At 41.7% G+C, this 25988-nt stretch overlaps 1 protein-coding gene across 2 annotated transcripts in view; it reads left to right on the forward strand.

Annotated features, from left to right (window-relative positions):
* The window catches only part of Tnpo1 (transportin 1), an 87448-nt gene that overhangs the window by 14263 nt on the left and 47197 nt on the right, over positions 1 to 25988 (forward strand). The window contains exons 1-4 of one of the 2 annotated variants that reach the window (XM_028790195.1): positions 19855 to 19946; positions 20071 to 20184; positions 22449 to 22524; positions 24894 to 25043. In XM_028790195.1, the coding sequence (XP_028646028.1) occupies positions 20080 to 20184; positions 22449 to 22524; positions 24894 to 25043 (331 nt within the window). In that variant the 5' untranslated portion in view covers positions 19855 to 19946; positions 20071 to 20079. Of the gene's footprint in view, positions 1 to 19854; positions 19947 to 20070; positions 20185 to 22448; positions 22525 to 24893; positions 25044 to 25988 lie in introns of those variants that run through there. The other variant, XM_028790194.1, reaches the window with a different exon arrangement.

The raw sequence follows: 25988 nt of genomic DNA on the forward strand, positions 1-25988 counted from the left end.
AAGTGAAACAGTGAGAAGAAATAGATCAGTAGGGTGGAGAGGAAGAGGGGGACACTGCCTTTCTGAAATGTCAGAGAGGTCAAAGGTTTGGTCAAGGGAAGGAGGAGCCAGTGGGAGATTTTGGGAGAGAGATTGCAAAACTAAAGGGCAGCAAGTTGAATATAGCAAGGAACAGCTGTGCCTGAACTGTGGCAAACAAGGTAGGCAGTGATGCACTCAGAAGTGCAGCCCTAGATGAAATAACAGCCCTGAAAGCTGCCAGAGCATCAGAAACTCTGTCCGTGATTAATTACAGGGGGCACCAAGTTTTCTTTACTGCTTTATCTCACGCAGCTGCAAGGGAATAAAATGGAGGCCTGGAAATTGTTGTAGCAGGTCATGTTCTTAGAAAGCATGCTGTCTGGACTTCCTGAACTGAGCAGTCTGATGAGAACGCATTTGAGATATATTTGGACAGCACTGTGGGTGTTTTAGAAAATCAAGGATGGCCTTTTGGTGCTTTGATCTGAACAGTAGGGTGAAAACTAGTGACATTTGGTGATAACAGGCTGAGGGTAGGAGGGAATCGAGGCTTCTTTTTCAGGGCTGGTTTGGAATGGCAGGTCTTACAGGCAGATTGCAAGTTCCAAGCCATCAGAGCTACAAAAACAGATTTCTCTGTTTCACCAACCTGATTATGAGATGGCTGTCTCAGACACAGGGATATGTCTTACATTGGATATTTGAGTCCAGAATTCAGGGTGCTGCTTAGAAATTATGGATATGGAGAAAAGAAGAGGTCCTTAAGTGTTTAGGGGCAGTGAGTCATCTAAGGAGCCTCACAGTATCAGGGATGAAGGAAGCCATGGAGATGTGTCACAGCTGAGGTGAGGAAATGGTCCCTCTGTTCTGCACTGTGCCAGGGCTGAAGCCAGGAGAGGAGGAAAGACAGTGACTATGACATGTTGGAGCATTTCTGCAAGTAGACAGGGTTAGAGACACTTGGGTATGAGTCTGGTGAGCAGTCTTTTTGTAGTCTTTAGATATTTATGAGGGAATTTTAAATGCACAGAAAAGTTCGTTGTTTGTTTCAGTAATCTCCTGTACACTGGTTGTGTTTTTATTTCAGAATGCAGTGGAGTCCAGACCTTTGTGTTATATCCAATTGTTAACATTTTTTTTTTTTTAGAAGAGAGGTCTTTTTTTCTTTTCATGTTTTAAGACAGAACTTTGAGCCAGGAGGTAGTGGTGCTTTAATCCTAGCATTTGAGAGGCTGGATCTTTGTGAGCTAGCCTGGTCTATAGTGAGTGTTCTAGGACAGCCAGGGCCACACAGAGAAAGCCTATCTTGGAAAGCAAACAGAGGGAGAAGGGGTACTATTGGCTATCTTATTTTATTCTTAGACTTAATTCTACAGCGACTATTTTTCTATGACTGATAAATGGCAGAGCCAGAACTCAGAACTAAGCTGAGGAGTCTAGAGTATTCCTGAGTCCTATACTGCAGTCCTTTCGTACAGTACATAGAAAAAGATGAAATTCATTATTTGGAGTGGACAAAGAAATCAAATATTTAGATCAGAGGCAGTGATACTTTAAAAGTTTTGAGATCAGACATGGAAGATGGCTTACTGGTTAAGAGTACAGACTGGTGTTGCAGAGAACCTAGGTTTAATTCCGAGCATGTACATGGGGTCTCACACCCAGCTATGACTTTAGTCTCAGGATATCTGACACCTCTTCTGCCCTCCGTGGGCCCCAGGCATGCGTAGACACACATGCATAGACATACATGCAGCCGGAGCTCCCGTATACATGACATAATACACTTCAACATATTTCTAGGCCTGTAGTATATTCTGTTTCTAACCTTTTTAAAATTTATTTATTTTTATTTTTTTAAGTGTTTGAGTGTTTTGCCTGCATGTATGTATATACACCATGTGTGTCTGGTGCCAGAGGTCAGAAGAGGGTGTCTGATCTAGAACTTGGAGTTATGGAGAAGGGGCCTATAAGAGCAACATGTGTTTTTAACCTGAGCCCTTCTCCAGTCCAGTGCTTCTAACAGAAGACACCAGTGTGATGCTTCATGCCGCTTAGCATCAGGACGGGGGAAGAGCAAGGAAAGTGAAGGAATTTGGAATTCATGTGTCAAAATGTCAGTCTCCAGCATAAATAATACTTTTCAGTTGTTGATACTGAGTATTTTAGAAATTTCTATAAAATAAATTAATCCTCTTGTGCTAAGGTCAATTAGTATCTGGATAAAATTAAAACACTGGATCTGAGGCAGGCCTGGTGGTGTGCACCTTTAATCTAAGCACTCAGGAGACAGAGACAGGTAGATCTCTGTGAGTTCCAGGCCAGCCAGAGCTACATAGAGAGAACCTGTCTTCAGAGAAAAACAGACAAAAAAACAAACCAATAAACAGAAACCACTTAATCTGTTGTAGCTGGCCAGTTTCAGCTCAAAAAGTACATTTTTTTCTTTTTATTTTGTCTTTGAGACAGGTTCTCACTGTGTAGCCCTGACTGTCCTGTAGCTCACCGTGTAGACCAAATTGACCTCAAATTCACATGTAGACTAGTCTGGCCTGGAACTGATAGACATCCTCCTGTATTCGCTTCCTGAGTCTGGGATTAAAAGCATGAGCCACCTTGCCCAGCTCAGCAGTATTCTTCCTGCTCACTGTGACTGTAAGGAACGAGCCAGGCAGGCCCTGTGCCTCCTACAGGAGCCCGTGTAGTGTTAAGGAGGACCAAGTGACAGGTAGCTCTGATACAGGGCATCTTCCAGAGCATGGCTTGCATGGTTGACTAGACTAGCAGTTTCTGGAAGGAAGGAAGGAAGGAAGGAAGGAAGGAAGGAAGGAAGGAAGGAAGGAAGGAAGGAAGGAGGGGCTTGGACAATTGCAGTAGCTTAAAGAAAGAAACGAGGCTATTGTTGTGCATGTGTTATAACTATCTCTATGTCACTACTTACAGTGCATGTGTGCGTGTGTTATAACTATCTCTATGTTACTACTTACAGTCAGTAAGGTTTTACGTCTAGAAGCTGACAGGCATATGGTCAGCCTTCAGTTGTTTTTACGTGAATAAGCCAAAAGAGTTTCAATAATTAGTGTAGCATGCTCAGTGGTTCCTATTAGTGCAGAGGCTTGAGAGTGGAGTCTGGAAATGCCCCACCCTGCGCCCTCCTCCCTGGCCCAAAGACTTAGAGACTATTGGAGGGAGGGAGGCACGTTGTGTTAACATTGGCTGTTGGCTCTAGCTCCAGACAGGCTCTAGCTGTGAGTTTGGATCACCTCGCCAAATAAATCCCCTTTGGCCCACATCTTGCTCAAATAAATAATGTGAAACAGTGGAATTCCTGTAAAGGTAGTGAATTTTTCTAGAATCTTGTTTTAGCCTAAATAGTACTGAATCAAGAAGCTAGACTATTATGTCCATGTCAGAGTTTAACGAAGGTGACTGAAGAGCAGAATAAAGAAGGCATAAAAAGGAGAGCACTTGAGGATTCTAACTTACCTCAGAGGGTACTTAGGAGTGTGTGTGACCCAAGGCATGCACAGTGTGCTGCTGCCTGTGCCAGCGGGGCCTTTTGAGTTCAAGGCCAGCCTAGGACCTCATCTAAATATAAGTATATAAACCCGGAGTTAAAAAAGATGTATGCATTTTGTTAACTCTATGTGCTAGGAATGGTTGCTGCCGGCAGTTTTTAACTGAAGGATCACTTCACATTGACTTCCGCAGAGATGCGTTGTCCGTGCCCCCACTCTTCTCTAGGAAAAAGTTTAAGAATTTGTTTTATAAATGCAGTTCTGCCTCTAAGAGTCAGCTTGCTGTGGTAGGTACGGTGAGTCCTTTGAGACATTGCCTCACACTCCGAGTGTCTATTTGTTGGTGGCTTTCCGTGTGGCAGTCAGTTTACTAGTACACATAGTGTCCTGAAGACTTAGGGAATTGCTGCAAGGTGCTTACAGTGCTATTTGTTTTGAAAGTCAATAAAACTGTGGCCTGTAAGTATCTGTAGTCTCCAGTGGTTATCAGCTCAGAGGGTGGTGCAGACACGGGAGCTATGCCTGACTTCCAAACCAGGGGAAGCCTCATTCTCTCCTCCCCCTTCTTACCAGCCCAGCTTCACTGAGCTGGCCCCATCCGCAGCACTTTGTAAATTGTGAGCACTTTCATTTGCTGTTTCCTAAGTTTTGTTTTTTTTTTTTTTTTAAATGAGGCTGGGCGGTGGTGGCGCACGCCTTTAATCCCAGCACTTGGGAGGCAGAGGCAGGCGGATTTCTGAGTTCCAGGCCAGCCTGGTCTACAGAGTGAGTTCCAGGACAGCTAGGGCTACACAGAGAAACTCTGTCTCGAAAAACAAAACAAAACAAAAAACAAAAACAAAAAAAATGATTTCAATGTTCTATGAACTGTTTTCTTAGCAAGTGCGACTCCATTAACTCTTTGAGGTGAGCACCCACTGACAGTTTGTCATTTGAAAATGAGCCCATTCAGGTTCTTGTAATGCATCACTACATAAGTTTCCCTGAGCTATTGTAGTTATAATTTCTTCAAGGTCTGTTCCACTTACTATTACAGTGTAGAATCACAAGCTTTCTTTTCTGGGTAGCTTTTGTCTCTTTTGTTTTGTTTTAGGATTCACTTCAGCAGAAATAATCTTGAAATAAAAAGAAATCTAAGTTAACCCTTTTCTGTATTTAATACTCTCAGAATACAAGCTTAGAAAAATAACCATGAGGGGAGAAAACATAAGAATGTTCAAGGCTCATACGCACTGGGATTATTTCCGGTAGATTGTATTAGTTTTAGTCTACCATGGTTAACATATGTTGATAACACTCTTGGTTCCATAGGGCGAAACTATTAAAAAGTTACTTCATTGATTCGAGGCACAATGCTTTCCTGTGTCTATGTGAAGATAGCATTATTTATGTATTACTCTTAGGACGAGAGTGTATCAGTTTGTACTGATATACCATGCTGTATATCATGCTGTATACCTTTCACATTTGTTCAAATAAAGCATGCGTTTGTCTACCAATTTACCTCCTGGAAATGCAGGAGACGGGAAGGATCTTGGGAAACAAGTAGTATCCTAAAATTGGCATCATAGTAGGAAGAAGTGCCACTGTCCTACACGGCTAAAGTGTTAATAAAAAATGAATGTGGTAAGGTGGTGGCCCTTCCTCAAAATGGAAATAGAAAATGGGACCCGGAAACATAGTTCAGTCAGTCAGTGCTGGCCTGCAGAGGACTTCGATCTTTAGAACGCACTTTAAAGCCTTAGGTATAATGGCATATGCACCTGTGCCAGCGCTGCAGCGGCAAAGACAGGAGACGCCCTGGGGTGCCCTGGGCAGCCAGCCTAGCTGACTTGGCAAGTTCTAGGTCACTGAGAGTCTGTTTTTTAAAAATATACAATAAAGCTGGGCAGTGCATTCCTTTAGTCCCAGCACGGTGGCAGAGGCAGGTGGATCTCTGAGTTTGAGATCAGCCTAGAACAGAGCAAGTTCTAGGACAGCCAAAGCTACACAGAGAAACTTGTCTTAAAAATAAGCAAACAAAAAACCCTAACATAAGCCAGGCGGTGGTGGCGCACGCCTTTAATCCCAGCACTTGGGAGGCAGAGACAGGCGGATTTCTGAGTTCGAGGCCAGCCTGGTCTACAGAATGAGTTCCAGGTCAGCCAGGGCTACACAGAGAAACCCTGTCTCGAAAAACCAAAAAAAAAAAAAAAAGAAAAAGAAAAAGAAAAAGAACATGGAAGAAGGAAGTTTTGGGGCTGGAGAGATGGCTCAGTGGTTAAGAGCACTGACTGCACTTCCAGAGGTCCTGAGTTCAAATCCCAGCAACCACATGGTGGCTCACAACCATCTGTAATGAGATCTGACGCCCTCTTCTGGTGTGTCTGAAGACAGCTACAGTGTATTCATATATAATAAATAAATAAATCTTTAAAAAAAAAAACCCTAACATACATGTATACACACACACACATACACACACACACACATACATGTATATATGTGCACATATATGTGTGTATACACACACACACATACTCCTAAATATGGATGGTTCTTGAGGAATGTTCCGCCCTTGTCCTTCATATGTACTTGCAAACATGCATTAACACGGGCATGCACACCCATACACATACATACAAAAGAAAGGAAAGAAGGAAGTAAGTAACAAGAACTTAATGAAAAAGGGTGCATGCCTTTATTGCTCCTGACTTATTCTCCTACTCAGTTTCCTTTCTACCTCCTGGATTTATTTATTATACCCAGTGTCTCTCAGAGACTTTGATGTTTGGTTGCTAATTCATGCTGCTAAGAAAATGCAAGCTAAGGAAACGCATTCCCGAGATTATCATGAGACATTTTTGTCCCAACTCAACAGTTCCCAGAGAACTGCAAATATTCAGATGAAGCGAGAACACTTGGGAAGTTTGTTTCTCATATTGTTATATAATCATATTGTATGTTTAATTATGTATAGATATTTTAATAGTTATTTGATATTTCTTTTTTAGCTAAGCTCTTTTTCGTGTTTTTTTGTTTTGTTTGTCTGGGAACTTTTTTGTTTTTATTTTGTTTTTTGAGATAGGGTCCCTATGTAGTCTTAGCTGTCTCAGAGCTTGCTATGAAGACCAGGCTGGCCTTGAACTCACAGAGATCCATCTGCCTCTGCCTCCACTGTGCTGAGATTAAAGGCATGCACCATGTCTGGCTCTGGCTAAACTTCTTTCAATGAAAAGAAATATATTTCAATTATTTTAAAAGCAAGGGTGAGTTCCATTTAAGTCACTCATGGATTAGAATTACAAAGCAGTCAGGAAGCAGGGCAGTCCGTACATCCTGCTCAGGCCTCCACAGCCCTCTCTTAGAGTTTCTGACCTATGTGATTTTGTCTTGAGTGTGTTTACCTGCCCACCAGTTGTGACCTTTTAGCTTAAGCTTTTGGAACTGGCAAATGGGAAATCTCTTAGTACTTCTGATGGTCTTCCCAGGAAAGGAGATTCAATAGACTGAGTTCATCTTTTCATGCTAGGATTCATCACATGGAAGGTCACTGTCCGGTTTCATCAGTTGTGCTTAGAAAATGAAGTCACAAGGTAAACTTTGCCATTATTCTCTTCCCTGAGACATGGGCTATGAGCTACCATTTCCTTAGAGAAGGAAGGGGCCTATGGCTTTACTGAAGTACTTATCAGATGTCAGTGTACCATTCAGATACGGAGGTAGGAGGGTTTCAAAACTGGATGCTTCCTTTTTAAAATCAGAAATAAAATTCTTCCTCTTAATTTGCATTTTTGATTTCTGAACCTTATTTTTAAATAAAAAGATTGACTAACTATTGTCTAGTGCTCTTTATATTCTTGTGGTTAAATTCTGTTGTCCTCCAACTACAGTTACATTCCGATCGATGAACTCCAGTTATGTAGGATGAGGGGGATGAGTGCTATTCCCTGGCAGTTAAATACCCTCTCTGCTTGTGAAAGAAACTAAAGTTCCAGAGGCTAGAATTCAGTTTTCAGGTCATACACTTACAACCAGATTCCTTCTTGTGGACAGTTGGTTATCATTATCCTGTGTTCAGCACAATCTTACATTTCCTCATTTTATTTATTAACTTGGGATTGGGGGTGGGGGGTGTTTGATTCAAGACAGATTCTCTCTATGTAGCCCTGGCTGTCCTGGAACTTGATCTGTATCCCAGGCTGGCCTCAAGCTCAGATCTACTGCCTCTGTTTCCTAAGTGCTGGGACTTGTGCCACAATGCCTGTCCTTCATTTATGAATATTTCATCGACTTCGTTTTTTTTTTGTTTTTTATTACATTAAAAGGAAAACAGCCTATCTCTGTTCATGGTTCCAAGTTGTTCTCAATGACATTAGCCAGTGTTGGGGTTACTATTCGTGCCATGTGATGTTCTGCTATCTTCTATACCATTTAGGTGTGCTGCAAGTTAGTCTAACAGCAGTTAGGAGAAAATGTCTTCAGAGAATGGAAGACAAGACAGAAAATAGGAAACAAAACCAAAAACTCTTATATATTTTTAAACCATATATTTATAGAGATACAAAGTGTTGACATGTCTTTAAAATGAAGTGTGACGGCCACCATATTGTCGTGATGGCCACTGTATTGAAGTGATGACTGCTATATTGTCATGATGGAAGTGTACTCATTTTACTTTAATAATGTTGAGGTATTTAATATAAAGATTTTTTTTAAAAAAAAATACCTGAATACACATATACTATATCGTATTATGTTTTGTATTAAAACTTTAGTTACGTGGTGACACTTTCGTCTTTCATTCCTGCACATTTTCTCCATTCTTGATTGTCTTTAAAGTTTTCTTGTGATATATTTTATCTGTCTCTGAGGACTTTCGAGATCACTATCAACTAACTGCTGTGTGTTTTGCTAACATAATTTTTGGAGGCTTATTACACTCATATCTGACTTAATAGTCACTATGTGATGTCCCTGTCTTCTGTTTGTTTCTCATTCTCCTCTAATATGTTTTTCAGGTTTACTGGTTCTACGGTATCACCTACCTGAGTCTGCTCATGCCACTGTAGTGAAGTACTTTAACCTGGGAGCTGTCCCTCCTGGTCTATAGATGGTGTCTTTCTGCTGTATCTTCATGTGGTTATAGCATATGGCGGAGTAAGAGAGGAAGGGCAAGCAATCCACCTCAGTACTCTTCTAAGGCACCCTTTCACTCTCCAGAGACCCACATACTGCTATCCTCTGGAAAATAAGTTTCAGTGTGACATTCAAATCACACCACCACCACACCATTTAAATGACAAGTTGAACAGGCCACTTTTGTTGAATATTTTTTGATAATACACAACTAATGTGTATATTCTTCATGTTTCTACAGTCTGATTCTGTAGATGGTGGTGGGGAGCTCCGGAGTGCTAGCGACAGTTGTACTGGGAAGTGCAGTGTGAGGGGGGAGCAGGGTTGCGGCACTTTATGTCCTTGTCTGACCTTTTCATCCATGCTCCATTTCACAGATAATGAAACCATTGCTCAGAAAGTTCCTGAAAAGGTGAAACAGACAGGTGAACAGACAGGTGAAACAGTCAAGGGTCAGACAGTGGTCAGCCCAGGAATCAGAACAGTCAAAAGTCATTTCTGCTCTTACAGAGGACCTTGGTTCAGTTCCCACAGTCCCATGGGGCCTCACAACTGCATCTCCAGTTTCAGGGCTTTCATACCCTCTTAGGATCTCCTTGGGCACCAGGCACACCTATGCTGTATGTACATACATGTAGATAAAAACACATGCAGAAAGTGTAAAAACAAAAAAATTTTTTTTTCTTTTTCTTTTTTCTTTCTTTTTTTCTTTTTTTTTGGTTTTTTTTTTTTTTTTTGGTTTTTTGAGACAGGGTTTCTCTGTATACCCCTGGCTGTCCTGGAACTCACTCTGTAGACCAGGCTGGCCTCGAACTCAGAACTCAGAAATCTGCCTGCCTCTGCCTCCCAAGTGCTGGGATTAAAGGCGTGTGCCACCACCGCCCGGCCTGTTGTTGTTTTTTTAAAATAGTTTCCTTTGCTGTGTTTTTTCAGCTCTATCCATCCTCCTGTAGTTGACTGGTCACTGATCTGTGCCCCTGTTAATGTTTGAGTGGGCTTTCACTGAACAAATGGACGATTAGGTCAACACACTGCTAATTGCATTTCTAACTGCTTACCAATTTATTTAAAAACTGTTTTATTTTACTCTTGAAACTGCTCTGGGCATTTTCTCATTTAGCCCTTAAGAGTGACTGTATCACTGTGCTCCTTTTCTGTTTTCCTTGAAGTGGTAAGATACCAAATCAATACATTGTACTGGAGGATAGACTGGGATATAAGTGAGAAGTAACAGGGCTCTTTCAGTTAGAACTTCAGAGCAATCTAACAGTCAGATGGCATGCTTCTCATCAAAATGGCGTGTGGGGGTGATCCCCATATGCTAGCAAGTTGTTTTCTTAGAAACCAGCTTGGTTTCATATTGACTGTACTAGCATGGCTCACTATAAATATGGACAACTGAGTCTAAAAGTATTGGACCATCTCTCTTATTGACTTAACAATTTCAGCTATTTCACGGGAAGAATATTTCCTGTTGCCATCCTTCTTCTAGTCTCCCAGTTCTTACATTTAGTAAGAGCAGTAGCTTATCCGATGCTGGCATGTTTTAAATAATACAATAAATATCAGTACTTGCCTGAGCACTGCCTGCCTTGTGAGGCCAGTACAGACACGTCTCCATCGTTTATGCATGCCAGCATTTAAACCAATGAGTCAAAATCAAACAGGCTACAGTTTTTTATCAATTGTACTTATTTTCTATGAACCAAAAGCAGTTTAGAGTACTAAAAACATTGGACCCCAAATAGGAAGACATTTATTCCAGCTCAATTCTTTTTTAATGTTTAGTTTTGCTTATTTTGTGCATGAGTGTTTTGACTGCATGAGCCCAGAAGAGGGTGCTGGAGCCCCTGGGGTTAACTGTTACAAGCCTCCTTGGAGCTTGGGTACCAAACCCCAATCTTCTGCAAGAGCATCAAGTGCTCTTAACTACTGAACCTCTCTCTAGCCTCACAGCTCATTTTAACACTTTGTAGCTAAGTGACTTTTAGTGAGTTAGTTAATATCACTCAGACTAGCTCTTCAAGTTAGAATTTTGAAAAATAAAATACAAAAGCATTTAAAAATTATTAAATACTATATTAAACCTCAGCAAAAATCAATATTCTGAAATAAAATATATAATGATGTTGTACTAGTTAGAGAGACTTTAAAAGAGCTTCTCCCTTAAATCCGTGTCCCAGAAAAGAAAGCTACTACAATAAGCAATAGCACTAATTCAGTTTAGACAAATAACCTCAAATAACCTAGGCTTTCGTTTCTGTTGTTGGATTTAAGCACAAATCCTTATCAAGTTTCCGGTACCATTAAATACCATTAAATACTCTGGCATGTCCTTGCTGTGAAGTACAAATTACTTCTTAACATTTATTGTCTCCTTGCTGTCTCTGTGTGCTAGTGTGTGTATGTCTGTGCACAAAAGTACAGGTGCCTGGAAGGCCAGCAGGCACAGGATCCCCTGAAACCAGAGTTAGAGGTGTTTCTGAGCCACCTATAACTGTGAGAACTGCATCCACTGTAAACCAGAGCCATCTCCAGTTCTGTAATACCGATTATTCGGTAACTTGGAACAGCATGTTCTTAAGTGATGATTTTCATCAGACTCTGACAGTGAGGCTTCCATATTAACCACTAAGTCTGCATTCTGTTCCTTCTGGTTTTTGTTTTTTGTCATTTTTTTAGTTCAGAAGTTGCTCACTAGAGTAAGAAGCAGTGAGCATTTTCTAGGAGCAGATATATTGAGTTAGTAGACTGGTTCTCAAATAGTTGCAAGTCTCTAGTGATTATAATCTGTGGAGTTTAGAAACCACTGGTTTAAGTTGCTTAGAGAAAGATCCAGGGAGGTGGAGGCCCACTGTGGTGGTTACATTTGTTGTAGAACTCATCAAGGAGTTGCTGTTCTGCAAATGACAAATATCCTCGAAAGTTAAATAGAAAGAGATACCTGTTAGCCTGATGTTTTGATTAAAGGCGAAAAGGTTAAATTGTAACAAATGAGGCCTGAAACATTTGATCTCTAACACCTACGTTAAAAAACAAAAATAGGCAAAAAGCCAGGAATGGTGGTGCATGCTAGTAATAACTGGGGAGGGAGAGTGAGCACAGCCAGCCTAGTGTAATAGCTCTAGGTGAGTGAGAGACCCTGTCTCATAAAGAGACAGGGTACCTGAGGAATGACACCTGAGTTTGGCCTCTGGCCCTTACATATATGAGTGTCCCTGTACCCCCATTCTAAGAAACTCTAAAAAACAAGGCCATACCCCCAGTGATCAAACTGGAGACAGTAGTTTGAAGAGGGTGCTGAGTTCTGTGACTAGCTTGTGCGTGGAGTGCTGGGGAATAGGCTAGGGCGAGAGTGTGTTGGCCCTAGTCAGGCAGACCTGGGTTGGAATCCTGGCTTTTTGTTTTTACTCTTGGTGACTGTGGGCACCTTGCTTTCCTTCTCTTAGGTGCCCTCCCGTTTTGGAACGTAGAGGTAATAATAGTATATATGCATAGAATTAAATGAGGTCTTGCATTTAACCAGCAGTAGAAAACCTGTTCTTATTAGCTCTCTCTGTACAGATTTGGATCGTACACTGGTGTTGAACAGCCCCTCTGCCCCATGTACACTGAACGTAGAAGCTGCGTATCTGTTCCTAGCTTGTGCCAATTGGTAGTGGATCAATATCTGCTTCATTGCACTGTTGTGACTGTTAGTGAACTGAAGTGTGAAAGGTACCTGCTTATAGATTGGGTTGAATTCTGGGGTCAAGCCTTTCTCCCAGATCATTCAGTCACTGAGAAACCACACCTTTTAATGTTACCGTGTATACTTTTGCCGTTGAGTAGCGTATTTGTCAAAGGTCTTCCCGCATGCTAAGAATACATTTTTAAAAAATTTCCTTGGTTCCCATTTTCTGTCTTCTCTCTACTTTGTCTGTTTTCCAGCTCTTATTGGTTGCAATAAATTTGTAATGCTGGAAAACTAAAAACTTAACTTCTTAACCTATTTCTTCCAAGTGGCTAATTGAACCACTTACTTTAAGCAGTCAACCAATCCAGAGTGTTTTCAAACTCATGTGTCTAGTACCATGTTAAATATACTATCTTGCTGGGAATATAGTTCTGAGGTACAGTGCTTATCTGGGATGGATGGAGCCCTGGGTTCAGCATCCCCACCCCTCTTCCCACCCCTCCATACCAACAGTACTGCTGTCTTGTTGCCTTCTAGTCTAATTGAACTTTCCTGAACTAGGTTAGATTCAACTCTAGTTTTGCCTCACCCAGTGCCCCCTCTCCCTCCTATTTCCCCTCCCCTCCCCCATTGATGTTCTTTTCTCAACCCATGGAGATCGATCTGTTTTTCCCCCTTTGCTCATCATAGCTTTTTTTTTCCAATAATAAAATGAGATATTTACTATAAAAGTCTCTCAAATTTTTACTCTTCAAATTATTCAGCACAGTTCTTAAGCTCTTCTTGTTAAGTGAAAGTGATATATATATGTAAAACAAAGGAACTTAGTGATTTAGATTTAGGATGTTTTTAACTCAGTGTTGTCAAAATATCTCATTTTTAATTATCAAGCTATATACTGATTTTTCAGATGGTAGGATTTTTACAATAGTAAAGAGTGGCTTTACTCTTTTATCTCATACAGGAGTATCCAGTATTTCTTGTATGTTTTCGATTAGTTTCCCAGGTTACAGATTGATATTTCTGTTGGAAAGGCAACATATCAGGAACCTGGACCCTGATTTGAAACCAAAGAAGCCTGGCAGATGGTCTTTATTTTGTTACACTTTGTTTGGTGTTTTGAGACAAAGTCTCGAATTTGTGATCTCCCTGACCCTCTGTACTGTGTTACAGCACCACCACTCTGGTAAGAGTGTTCTCTAAAGCCAGATTAGTTCGGGTTAAGTCCTAGTCTTGTCGTGTACTTGCTGAGTAACTGGCAAGTAACTTCCTTAGGAGTCAATTTGCTTATCTGTTGCATGTGGTCACTATCGATACCTTGTCAAAGTTGTGACATTAGTTATCATATGTAGTGCCTCTAGAAGACTGATTGTCTCAAAAAATATTCGCTGCCTCTGCTATCGACGTAATAATACATTGGTTTTGCTGTTGTTTATCTTTAGATAGGTTCTTGCCATGCAGCCTTGTCTGGCTTTGAACTCACCGTGTAGACCAGGCTCTGCCTCTACCTCTTTAGTGCTGGGAATACAGACAAACACCAGCACGCCCACCATATATAGTACAGTGTTTAAATCTTTTAAAATGTAAGGACCAGAACTTTGAGTTGTATGCTTGCCTTCTGAGAAACAGGACTACCTTTCTCCAGACACCGGAACTCTACTTTCGATGAAGTTGGGAGAGTTAAGTTTCTAGTGGCTCCTGCTGTCACTGTGGCCTGAGGGGTTTAGCCTGACAGCATTGAAGGCTGGAGTAGAGCATGAACAGGCACGTCTTGTACTCAGTTCTCCTCAGTGGGGAGATTATGCCTTCTAATTTTAAGTGATGATGCCTTTCATGCCTTCACAACCTGCCCACTTACTAGACTCTAGGTCTAAAAGGCGCCCTCAGCCCTGGTCTCAGCCTTCCCCACATTTGCTTTTGATCTGTTCCATCTCAGCTGAAAAGTTGGTTCTTCAAGGAATTCTTTCCTGGTCTCCTAACTGGATTAGTGTTCTTTTGTCTTAGTTGTTATCCACACCTTCCTCCGCTGAGGCAATGTGCTGAGGAGGAGTGATTCCTGATTGAGAGGAACTCTTTCATTTCTAGGGCAAGACAGAGTAGTGTTAGACGACCACTAGGAAGCCGTCCTAAGCCATGCCTGTATGATGTGTGAGTCCTCCACTCAAGTCTCATTGCTCAGACAAAAAATGTGCTTATAGTTTTTAGAGCCAAGAGCTGAGCTTTTGTTTACATGTATACATTGAACTTCTGGTAAAGTTATTTTGTGCATGCACGTGCGCGCACACACACACACACACACACACACACACACAGAGTTTTCTAGTTGTAAACTACAGTGTTATTGCAGGATGGGTACGCCTGGTTTCCTTGGAACACTACCACACCTTGTTTACCTTTGGGGAGGTCCTGACACTGAGGGCAACATCTATCACTTCACAGTGATGGAACATTCGTGTGGGAACTTCACATTTGAGTGAAATGGGGGAAGAGCTTTGAAGCAGATGAGGGAAGCACATCTCTTTTTCTAGCTGAGTATGTGTCTTTTCCCTTACTCCTTAGTAGACAGTGCATCTGGCTCTCACTAAGTAAGAACTGTGGTTCACTTGCCTTTGCCAGTGCTTACCAAGCATGAGATGTGGGTACTGAGATTCCAGTCTTGGTCCTCTAGAAGACCAGCCCTGTGCTCTTAAAGCAGTCCTAAAATCTCAGTGTAGGCTGGTCAGTGATGGTGTACACCTTTAATCCCAGCACTTGGGAGGCAGAGGCAGGTGGATTTCTGAGTTCGAGGCCAGCCTGGTCTACAGAGTGAGTTCCAGGACAGCTAGGGCTACACAGAGAAACTCTGTCTTGAAAAACAAAACAGACAAACAAAAACTCACTGTAGACTATGTTGGCTTCAAACTCAGAGATCTGCCTGCAACTGCCTTGTTAGTGCTGGGATTAAAGGTGTGTTTGTTTGTTTTAGTGTGTGTGTTGGGGTTTTGCCTTGTATATCTGTGCAGCCCCACACGAGTAACAGATACCTGTGGAGCAGGAGACATTGCTAGATTTCCCTGGAACTGGACTAACAGGCAGTTGTGGGCTATGGGTGCTGGGAATGGAACCTGGATCCTTTAGAAGAGCAGCTGGTATCCTTAACCACTGGGCCACCTCTCCAGCCTCTGGGTTAATAACTCTTATAACTCTGTTTTTTCAGGTCATTCATACTTCTTGCTAGGTATTTATAATCTAATTTGGAGTTGATATATTCCCATATAATAGTTGGGAAGCTATGGCTCAGAGGGATTGATTTTTCTTGCATAGGTTTTCACATCTTATCCCCCAGATTAATTAATTAATCAATTTTAAGAAAGAGTCTCATGATGTAGCCTTGGCTGGCCTAGAACTCACTTTGTGGATCCGACTGACCTTCTAACTTATAGATCTGCTTGCCTCTAGGTGTGTGTGTGTGTGTGTGTGTGTGTGTGTGTGTGTGTGTGTGGTTGTAGTTGTGGTTGCGGTGGGGGAGGCATGACATAGTGCACCTATGGAGGTCAGGGGATAAAATGCTAGTTGCTAGTTGCAGCAGGTACCTTTGCACTATGGATTAACCTTGCTGGCCCTCCCCTTCATGGGGGAGAAGCTGGGTAGTTTTACATTTTCCAATCATTGGGGATTTGTATGAGTTTAAGAATTTAGGGCTGACTTTGGTTTTTGTCTTCTGAAGGAAGTGTCACAACTTAAATCTTTTTTGGGTTTTTGAGACAGGGTTTCTCTGTGTAGCCCCGGCTGTCCTGGAACTCACTCTGTAGACCAGGCTGGCCTCGAACTCAGAAATACGCCTGCTTCTGCCTCCCAAGTGCTAGGATTAAAGGCGTGCGCCACCACTGCCGGGCAACTTAAATCTTATAAAGTTGCTTTTTATTCCAGTGCCGTATCTATGTACTAGATTTATTTATTTTAATTTTACCTATATGGGCGTTTTGCCTGCATGTATGTCTGCCCATCATGCCAGAGAAACCAGAAAAGGGTGTGTAGGATTTGGATTTACAGATGGTTGTGAGCAGCTATGTGGGTATTGGGAATTGGTCCTGTGTAACCATAGCAACTGTTCTTAAACACTGAGCCACCTCTCCAGCCCCTCTACTTAGCTCTCCAAGAACTGTCTTCTGGGTTTTTATTTACCGTTGGATGTTACTTTTTTGGGGTGAGAGGTATATTTAGCTCTGTGTCTTCAACTATTAAAAAGTATGTCAGTTAGTAACTACTTAAATATTAGAAGAAAATCTTTATTACTTTTGATATTCAATTTAATTAACATTAATGTTCTTTATAGAAATGGTTTCTACCTTGTATAAAGCTGGCGTGCTTTGGTTATTGTTATATCTAATGACTTTAGAATGATTCTGTCTGCTCTGAGATGTGAATTGTTATTGAACTGTGGAGAGTGCTGGAGATGACTGTGGCAGTGGCTGCATGGCTGTAAGGATGCTCTTGATGCTGCCAAACTGTGCACTAAGAATGGCCACGTGTAAACGCTCCCTGTTTATAACTGAGTAGTGTGCTTTCCTATTTCATGGCCGGTTCTAGCTCTATAGCCAAGGCTAGTTTTGAAATTGATCCCTTTGACTAATCCTCCTGGGTGCTGAGATTGTAGGCATATGCCACCATGCCTTGCTTTGCCACAGTTTTTAAGTGTGATATAGAAGTTTATAATAACAATTCTCAGTCAAATATTTTTGAGAGGCCTTTGTTACAGATAACTTTAATTAGGTATTGGGGAACACTTATTATCATTGTTTGATCAAATTAGATTTAGAGAGGGGGTTTTCCTGTGTAGTTCTGGCTGTCCAGGAACTAGCTCTTTAGATAAGTCTGGCCTAGAACTCGGAAGATCCACCTGCTTCTGCCTCTAACCCTGAGTGCTGGGATTAAAGATTTGTACCACCAGCCTCAAATGAGATATTTTTTGGTTTGTTTGTTTTTTTTCGAGACAGAGTTTTTCTGCATATCCCTGGCTATCCTGGAACTCATTGTGTAGACTAGACTGATGTCACCTCCCAGCTCAAATAAGAGATTCTATTAATACTGAACTGTTGAAAACCTAGATCAGGGCAGAGTGGAGCACATCGCTGATCCCATCAATCAGGCAGTCTTTGAGTTTGAGGATAGTCTGATACTCACAGTAAGACCTTCCCTCAAAATAAACACATACTGTTTATTTGATGCAGGTCTAGAGAAGGAAGTCTGGTAATAGTCTGATATTACGTCTTTTGTCAACCACCTTTAGAATGAGTAAGATGACTGTGCTTTTCTCATTGGGTGACTGTTAGCCTTGGCTTTAGTTTCTTAAAGAGCCTTGAGGGCGTAAGTGGGCTATTGCAGCAGGTGTTGAATGAATGCTTTGGCCTGGAATGATGGTCATGCTATGTTTAATATATATGTAAGGTTGTAGATTTAATATTAGTGTAGCATTAGTGTATGCATTAGTTATTTTTTTTCTCATTGTTGTGATACATTTTCTGAAAGAAGCAACATAAAGGAGCAAAGTTGATTTTGGTTTACAGTTTAATGGAGAAATACAATCTATTATAGCAGAAAGACTTCCCATCATGTCAGGCAAGCATGACATCTTGTGGCTCCATAGTCCTAGAAATGTGTGGCTGGAACTTGTCTCTTCCTTGAATGTCAAAGAAACAGGAAGCATAAACGAGGCAGAAATCTATCTACAGGGGTATAAAAACCTCAAGACCCATCCCCGGTGATCTGTATCCTTCAGGGAGGGGCTACCTCCTAAAGGTTCCACTACCTCCCTCAGTAGTACCACTATCTAAAAATCAAGAGTTCAGACACATGAACCTATGGAGGACATTTTATATTCTAGCCAGATACTGTATGTAATTGCGATTAGACAGCACTGTAAAAAATATATCAAATTTAATATCATTTCAGATAGAGTTGAATCAACTTTACTTGTATAACCATATTGCTTTAGTATAATGTAGTTCTTGAAGTTTTAAAAAGCTTTTGAAGTTAGAACAAGAAAACAATCTATAATGATAAAAAGTCTACTAAGGTTTATTGTGGTAATGAACATGAGAGACCTCCATCTTGAACTGGGTGTGGGGTCAAATAGGTGTGCTCACTTATAGAAGTCCATTTGGTTATATGCTTATAATTTGTACAGTTCTGTGACTCTGCCAATTAAAGGTTTAAAAATTGCAGCACAATAGAATGGAATACTGTATGTTCTAAAATATTTTCTTAAACCATGTAATATACAGACAGGGGAAAAAATGACAATTTTCACTATTGCATAATATAAAAAGTACACTGTACATAAAACATGATAGTAGCAATAGATACTAGGAAAACTGGAATAAAATCAGTACTATAGCAATGTTTGTTATAATAATAGCAGTAATGTCCAGATAAGAGTTGTGGGTTGTGGGGTTGGTGTAGTTGTTGGATGCTTTGTTGTTGTTCTTTTTTTTTTTTTTTAAAGAACAATTGATTGTGTTTGCCTGGTTTAAGGAAACAATAGAAGATGTTATGCAAAGTCATGTTAGAGATGAAGCACACAACCGTGAAGGAGAGGAGGGGAAATATTTTTGAAAAATGAAGGAGTGGGCAAGGTCAAATAGAGGATTGTAAGAAGATGAGGGGAGAGAAATAACCTGCTAGAAAGGGTTAGCTGAAACTGCTAAACCATTGTGTAGTAGATTAAAAATCCTCTCCTTTGCCAAGCCTCTCAGGGTTGCTTATCAAGAATAATTCACAGTTAATACTTGGGTTTTATTAGTTTTGTTCAAGAATTTAGTTTTAATGAAACTGTCATTAACACAGTGGCCTCACTGTGCTGTAGCAGATGCAGCTCACACGTTAATTCCCAGTCTCCACCGATTACATTACTCTTCTCAGTAATGTGCACAGTAGTGAGGACAAATAATACGCCTTACTACGTTTTACAGTCAAATGGGGCGGGGGGGGTACTTTAACAGAATTAAACACTACCCTATTGTAATTTACATGATTTTTCTTGTTTATCCTTCATTCCACAACCCTTTGTGTAAGGCAGTTATTTCGTGATGGAATTTTATTTCACTTGCTGAGTTCGTAAGTTGAGGTTTATGAAAGGGTGAATTTTTTCCATTGAAGTTCTATGAAGGTTGCATTTAATGTGTTTGAGGTGTGGTTATGATTGTAATGTGCCCTCAATATCTTATTTGAACGACTAATATACCTTTGTATATTACGTTGAAGTGCAAGTGTTTTTATTTTCACTATTGAGCTGTCAGAGGGAGTTTTCCTCCATTCCGAAATTCGCTGTCGTTACTCCACCACGTCTATTTAAAATAATAACCCGAATCAGATTTCTACCGCGGCTTCGCAGGGGCTTGCTTTTGAGGAGCCTTGTGCAAGCAGCCTGGCTGCATGAGTTGGGTTGGTCTGAGAGTGCTCCGTGGCACTAGGACCCAGGGGGCTCCCGTGAGCGGATCTTGGGGCCAGATTGCAAATTCGCGGTGACTCAGTCTGGTCAGCTCCTGGCGCTCGAGGCGGCCGCGGCGCACAGCACAGACACAGACGCGGCGGACGTTGGCGCGGAGCTGCGGAGCAGTCCGGCCGGGTTTCGGGTCCGAGCCTCGGTTGGGGCCCCGGGCTGGGCGGTGGGCGGCGGGCGGGTGTGCGGACGCGCGGCGGGCCTATGCGTGGGACTAACATCTGCTCGTCTCTTCCTGTGTCTGGCTTTATTTGCAGCAAACCAAGATGGAGTATGAGTGGAAACCTGACGAGCAAGGGCTTCAGCAGATTCTGCAGCTGCTCAAGGAGTCCCAGTCCCCAGACACCACCATCCAGAGGACCGTGCAACAAGTATCCTTGCCGTGCGGTGCCGGGCCTCGCGTCGCCGCCCGCCGCCCCTCCGGGCCGCGGCCCCCACCCGGCCGGCCTCGTGCACGCGGCCGCAACCCGCCAGGCCCGCCGCCGCCGCCGCGTGTGGCTCGGCTGCTGCTTCCGGGCCGCCGCCGGGGAGGCCACACGTGCCCCGCCGCCACGTCCCCGCTGCCGAGCGGGAGCGGCTGGGCCCACACAATGACCGGTGGGGCGGGGGCGGCAGGCCTGCGAGCTGGGCTGAGCTGCGCGGTACGGCGCAACCGGGGGTGGAGCTGGCGCGGGGTTTGAACTGTCGAGAGGGCCTGGGGCTTTCTCCCGCCGCGCCTGAATGGCCGGTGACTCTGTGGTGCTCCAAGGGGGAGCACCTGTTGCAGCCTCCCTGGCGCTCCAGTGAGGTTTGCACGTTAAAAGCTTTGGACTAAGGCTGTATGGACCACAGCTACCCAAGGGGTTGCTGTGTGTTGAGTGCTGGTGTAGAGGTCCTGTTTGCCACAGTTGGAGAAACGTAGAACATTTGCAGGGTGCACGAATGGAGAGCTGCAGCTCGCAGATGGCAGCCTCTTACCCCTGTTAAAAGCCCAAGCAAGTTAATTCTTTAAGAACTTAGATTTGTTGTGTTCACACCAGATCCCCTTATAATGCTTTCCAGTAAGGAGAAAAATCACCTGATAGGGAACTTAGTAAATTAAATAAGATCCTGGTGTTTGAGCTTATTTCATTTTAAAAAAAAATCCACAGGAATGACGTTACTAGAGGGTTTTAAGAAGTGTACTGCATTGCTGTAACCTCAGCCCCCCAGTAGATGCCTGAGTATGGCACTGCCCGTTTAAAAGAGGATGCCATAGTGACTTAGATCGACTTGGATTGTTTAAAAAGCCATTTTGTTTGAATGCCTTTGATACTAGGGAAAATAGTTTTGGGAATAGTGGAGCTTTTATCTGAACGTGCTGTAGATCAGTCTTAATTTTGTGTTGTCATAGTTCCGTGGGCCGCAGAAGTTGAAATCAATGTAAGCATTATTTTACAAAAGTAAATAAGATTAGCCAAGTCCAGAATTACATTGTAATTTCTGTAGCACTCAGTATTTTAATTTCTTGTTTTAAATACCTATTGTATACCAAGTATGGTGCTTGGCCCAGTCCAGTAGTCAATGTACAGTTTACTCTGGGTATTGAGAGCATATTATGTTCTGTGAGAAAGAACAGATTAATCAAGCATGGTTGTGCCACCCCTGTGATCACAGCTCGTGGGAGGTTTGAGTGCTCACGATGGCCTATTCTTTTATGTCCTTAGCATAGAGCAGATTTGTTCTGTTACACATATACATACACATACACACACCACACACACATTAAGCCCTGCAGATTGAGTTCAGGGCTTAATAATTACCTGGATGTATGTGTATGTTCATTATAGGTACATGAAAAACCATATGGCCAAAATGAAAACACTGCCATCCAATATATGTGCGTGTGCATGTGCGCCTTAAGTTGTATGAAGCATGCTTTATCACAAGGTAATAATAAACATTAACATCAGCATGCTAAAACTAAGAATCCTTGTTTGGGCTTTACTTAGAAAAAGTAGTTACATTTTGCTAGAATTTGCATACCAACTCCAGACATCTTAAGGCCATTTCCAGTATGTTAAAAGCTTATTTATTGTACCTAGTATATTTAATAATTAATTTAGATTTCTTTAGTAAAAACATTTTAATCTCTGTGTGGGTAAGACACTCCTGGTAAGCAAATTACAGATGGAGAGTCAGGGATGAAGGATTTAGAGCATTATGTCCCTGGCAGTCAGTGTCCTTATGTGTTGTCTTGGGTTGAACAGGGGTTGATTTGATGGACTTTATATCTGGGAAGAATTGGTGTGGAGGCATGCATAAATGGCGTTCTCTGCTTTTACATTCTAAAGAACAAATGAGTCAAAAAGAGCCATCTGGCTCGTTTCCTCAAAAGCTCTTGAGCTCAAAAAGTGCTTTATTGAGTATATAGATTCTTACCTTCATTTATGTCTTATTAAATATATTTAATGCAGTATTTCAGCCAGAAAGAACTCAAAGGTTTTTTTTTTTTAATAACAAGTACTAGTATGTTGTAAATAACATATCAAGTTTGATTTAATAAGCAAATATTCTTAGGAAAAGTGGAAGGCTAAAAATTATTAGATTTTAAAATGCTTAATTTCTTTCTCTGTAGAGTATACAGAGAAGTTTCCTTAACTACTGTTTGTTTTAGAAACTGGAACAACTCAATCAATATCCAGATTTTAACAACTACTTGATTTTTGTTCTTACAAAATTAAAATCTGAAGGTAAGTAGAGCTTAACTAAAAATATCTCTAACACTGTTAAGATCTTTATAGTGTGAATTATCACTGTCAGAGGATTTCATTTTGCCATCTAATTAATGGGTGTCAGATGTGCTGCCTAGAGTTACTACCACTGTAGCATTTAGATGGGTAAGTACCGTTTTCTTGCTAACTGGATGCTGATTAAAGTTCCCTTATTGTTTGCAAAATGAAAAATGGGTTGCACAGTCTATCTTGGTGTTTGTACCTGCGTATAATAGAGATTGACTTTTTAAAGAGTGTGCAGATTGAATGCAGGGCTTAATAATTACCTGGATGTATGTGTATGTTCATTATAGGTACATGAAAAACCATATGGCCAAAATGAAAACACTGCCATCCAATAATTGTCTTTGAACTTTAAGCCCTGACTGTATACTGTTTCAAAGTTATTTACAAATGATGGAGTCATTAACTATTACAATTTTCATTTTGATTACTCCTACTTGTCTGTTTTTAAAATGACATGGTCTTTAATTGTTCCTAATGCATGCCATGTATCGTTCTTGACGTTATTTTACAAATTATATATTCATTAGCCCTGCTTCTTTGTCAGACCATTTGTTTGGTTTTTTTGTTTGTTTGTTTTTTGTTTTTTTGGGTTTCTCTGTGTAGTCCTGGCTGTCCTGGAACTCACTCTGTAGACCAGGCTGTCCTCGAACTCAGAAATTCGCCTGTCTCTGCCTCCCAAGTGCTGGGATTAAAGGCGTGCGCCACCGCCCTGCTTGTCAGACCATTTGTATCTCGGGAAATACGAATGAAACAAATAATGATCATTGCCCTTGCTGAGCTCATAGGAAGGACAGTACGGGCTGCTCTTGATGGCGTTTGAGCATTGAGCCTTGAGTGTCTCTTCCTGGAGCTCACTGCAGGCACTCACACAAGTATCACAGTTTTCTGGTCTCAAAACAAAAACCTTAGTCCTTGTTTGGCAGTGGGTGTCTTAGAAGCCATAGTAAAAACACTGCTTTGTAGAGTAAGCTCTGTCTGAACTCTGACACCAAGGCATATAACGTGTCTTGCTTCTTTCAGCTAGAAAATGCCTGCCAGATATACAGAGCCTACAAGATCAGTTCCAGAGCCTAGCATGTCATAGAAGGAAAGATTTGCTAATTCGTACACACGCTAGTGATTCTGTTGATTTGTTCTCAGGTGGTTTTTTAGTCAGTTTTGTGGGTTTTGTGATTGAAGGGCATAATAAACATCTTAAAACAATCTAGGTTTTAAACTAGAGATTCTTTTAGTATATCTTTAAAATCAATGATTATTCTGCTTTGTTGAATACTTGGTAATATACTATTTTTCTTAGTATAGAAAAATCTCACATCAGTAATCACTTGGCTGAAGGTATAGTTCATTTTGTTTTATTTTATTTTATTTTATTTTATTTTATTTTATTTTATTTTATTTTTTTGGTTTTTCGAGACAGGGTTTCTCTGTATAGCCCTGGCTGTCCTGGAACTCACTCTGTAGACCAGGCTGGCCTCGAACTCAGATCCACCTGCCTCTGCCTCCTTAGGGCTAGGTTTAAAAGTGTGTGCCACCAGGCCTGGCTAAAATACAGTGTTTGTTTGTTTGTTTTGTTATTATTTTATGTTTTAAATCATTCTCTCATATATTACATCCCAACCATAGATCTCCACCCCTTCAGAGGAGCAGGCCTCCCAGGACATCAAACATGGGAAGCTTCAGTAAGACTAGGCCCATACCATCGCATCAGGATTGGACAGGGCAACCCAGTAGGTTGCCACAACCAGTGGGTCCTACAAGTAGGCAAGAGTCAGGTACAGCCTGTACTCCCACTCTTAGGAAATCCACAAGAACGCTGAGCTACTCAGCCATAACATATATGCAGAGGACCCAGGTTAGACTCCTAAGAGGATCCCTGATTGCTCCTAAATTCCCATGAGTTCATCCTCGTGGTATGTCCCTGAACCTGCTGGTTCTTCCAAGCCTGATCCATCCTTCCTCCCTTCTGCCTAATGTTTGTCCACATCTGCTCCAAGCAGTTGGCTAGTTGGCGATGATTCTGCTAGGCTCTGTTCCCAGCACACTCTGCCAGCAGAATACTGTAGGGGTTGAAGGTTTTGTGTCTGGGTTGTGTCCCAATCCTTGAATATAAACGGTTTTAAATACCTGTTGTTGAAGAACTACAGTGGTAGAGCATGCCTTTAGTCCCCGAGGCAGAGGCAGGTAGATCTCTGAGTCCCAGGATGGCCAAGGCTACAGAGAGAAACCCTGTTTCAGAAAACAACCAACAACAAGTGGCTGTTGTGGACATCCTGAAGCATGGAACTCCTTTAGCAGTCACTGCTGTCACTGCTTTCTTCCAGACGAGCCCACACGGTCATTGAGCGGTCTGATCTTGAAGAACAATGTGAAAGCTCATTTTCAGAACTTCCCAAATGGTGTGACAGACTTCATCAAGAGTGAATGTCTAAATAATATTGGGGACTCCTCTCCACTGATCAGAGCTACTGTTGGTAAGCAACCCATGCGTGTCTAAGTTCAGTTGGGATGGACAGTGTAGCCTTTTAAATCCTTATGTACGTTGTTGACCATGGCAATAGCAGATCCGTAAGGCAGTGAGGCCCAGGGCACTGGTTGCTAACTAGTGCGATGGTGAGAATGGGGCACCGAAGATTGTCAGACTCTCGGCCTTCTTTGAGAACCTGTGCGTAGGGATTCCTTACTGTCTAATGCCGTGGATCATTTCTGGTGTCACTCTCTAAGGTACAGCTTCAGTCTTACATAGAGGATTCTAAATGTTTACTCTTCCAGTACCAGCCTACTTTAGATCTGATTCTCTTCAGGCATTTCCATGTTAAAGATTGTCTTGGTTCTGACTTCAGGTCTGAGGAGCATGGTGCGTTTGTAGTTTGGGGTACAAATTCCATAGATTATTCTCGTATCCTTGTGGATCCTCTTAAAGGCATTGCCAGCTCTTGGCAATAGTAAAGAGAATGGAGTGTGCTAGCCATTTTCTATTTACAACTAAGAAAAAAATTGTAAATGTAGTAAAATGGGAGTAAAAAAATTAGTCTCCTCAGAGTAAAAGCAGTTTAGCTGAAAGGCAAGGAAAGGGTGAGATACAAAAATTAAATGAGTTCCTTGGCTCCATAAAGTGTTGTATTATAAACCTGCCCGTTTTGTACAGTCCGCATGGTAGAGCATCTTAGCTGTAGAAGCTTGGAAGTGCTGGAAAAAGAGTCCCTATTACCATTCAGCCAGTGAGTTTCTTTTCCAACCTCTTTGGGCTGGTTTATTTTAAGATTGTTCCCCATATGGTTCTAGGAATTGAATCTCTGGCCTTAGGCATGATAGCCACATGTTGCCCTGAGCCTTAGCAGGCTTGGAATTAATTAATTAATATCTTTTGTTTTCTTATTTCAAATTAGAAATGCTGTTGATGGCTGTAATTTGTATTT

Source organism: Grammomys surdaster, unplaced genomic scaffold, assembly GCF_004785775.1.
Source record: "Grammomys surdaster isolate TR1022 unplaced genomic scaffold, NIH_TR_1.0 125876, whole genome shotgun sequence".
Lineage (NCBI taxonomy): Eukaryota > Metazoa > Chordata > Mammalia > Rodentia > Muridae > Grammomys > Grammomys surdaster.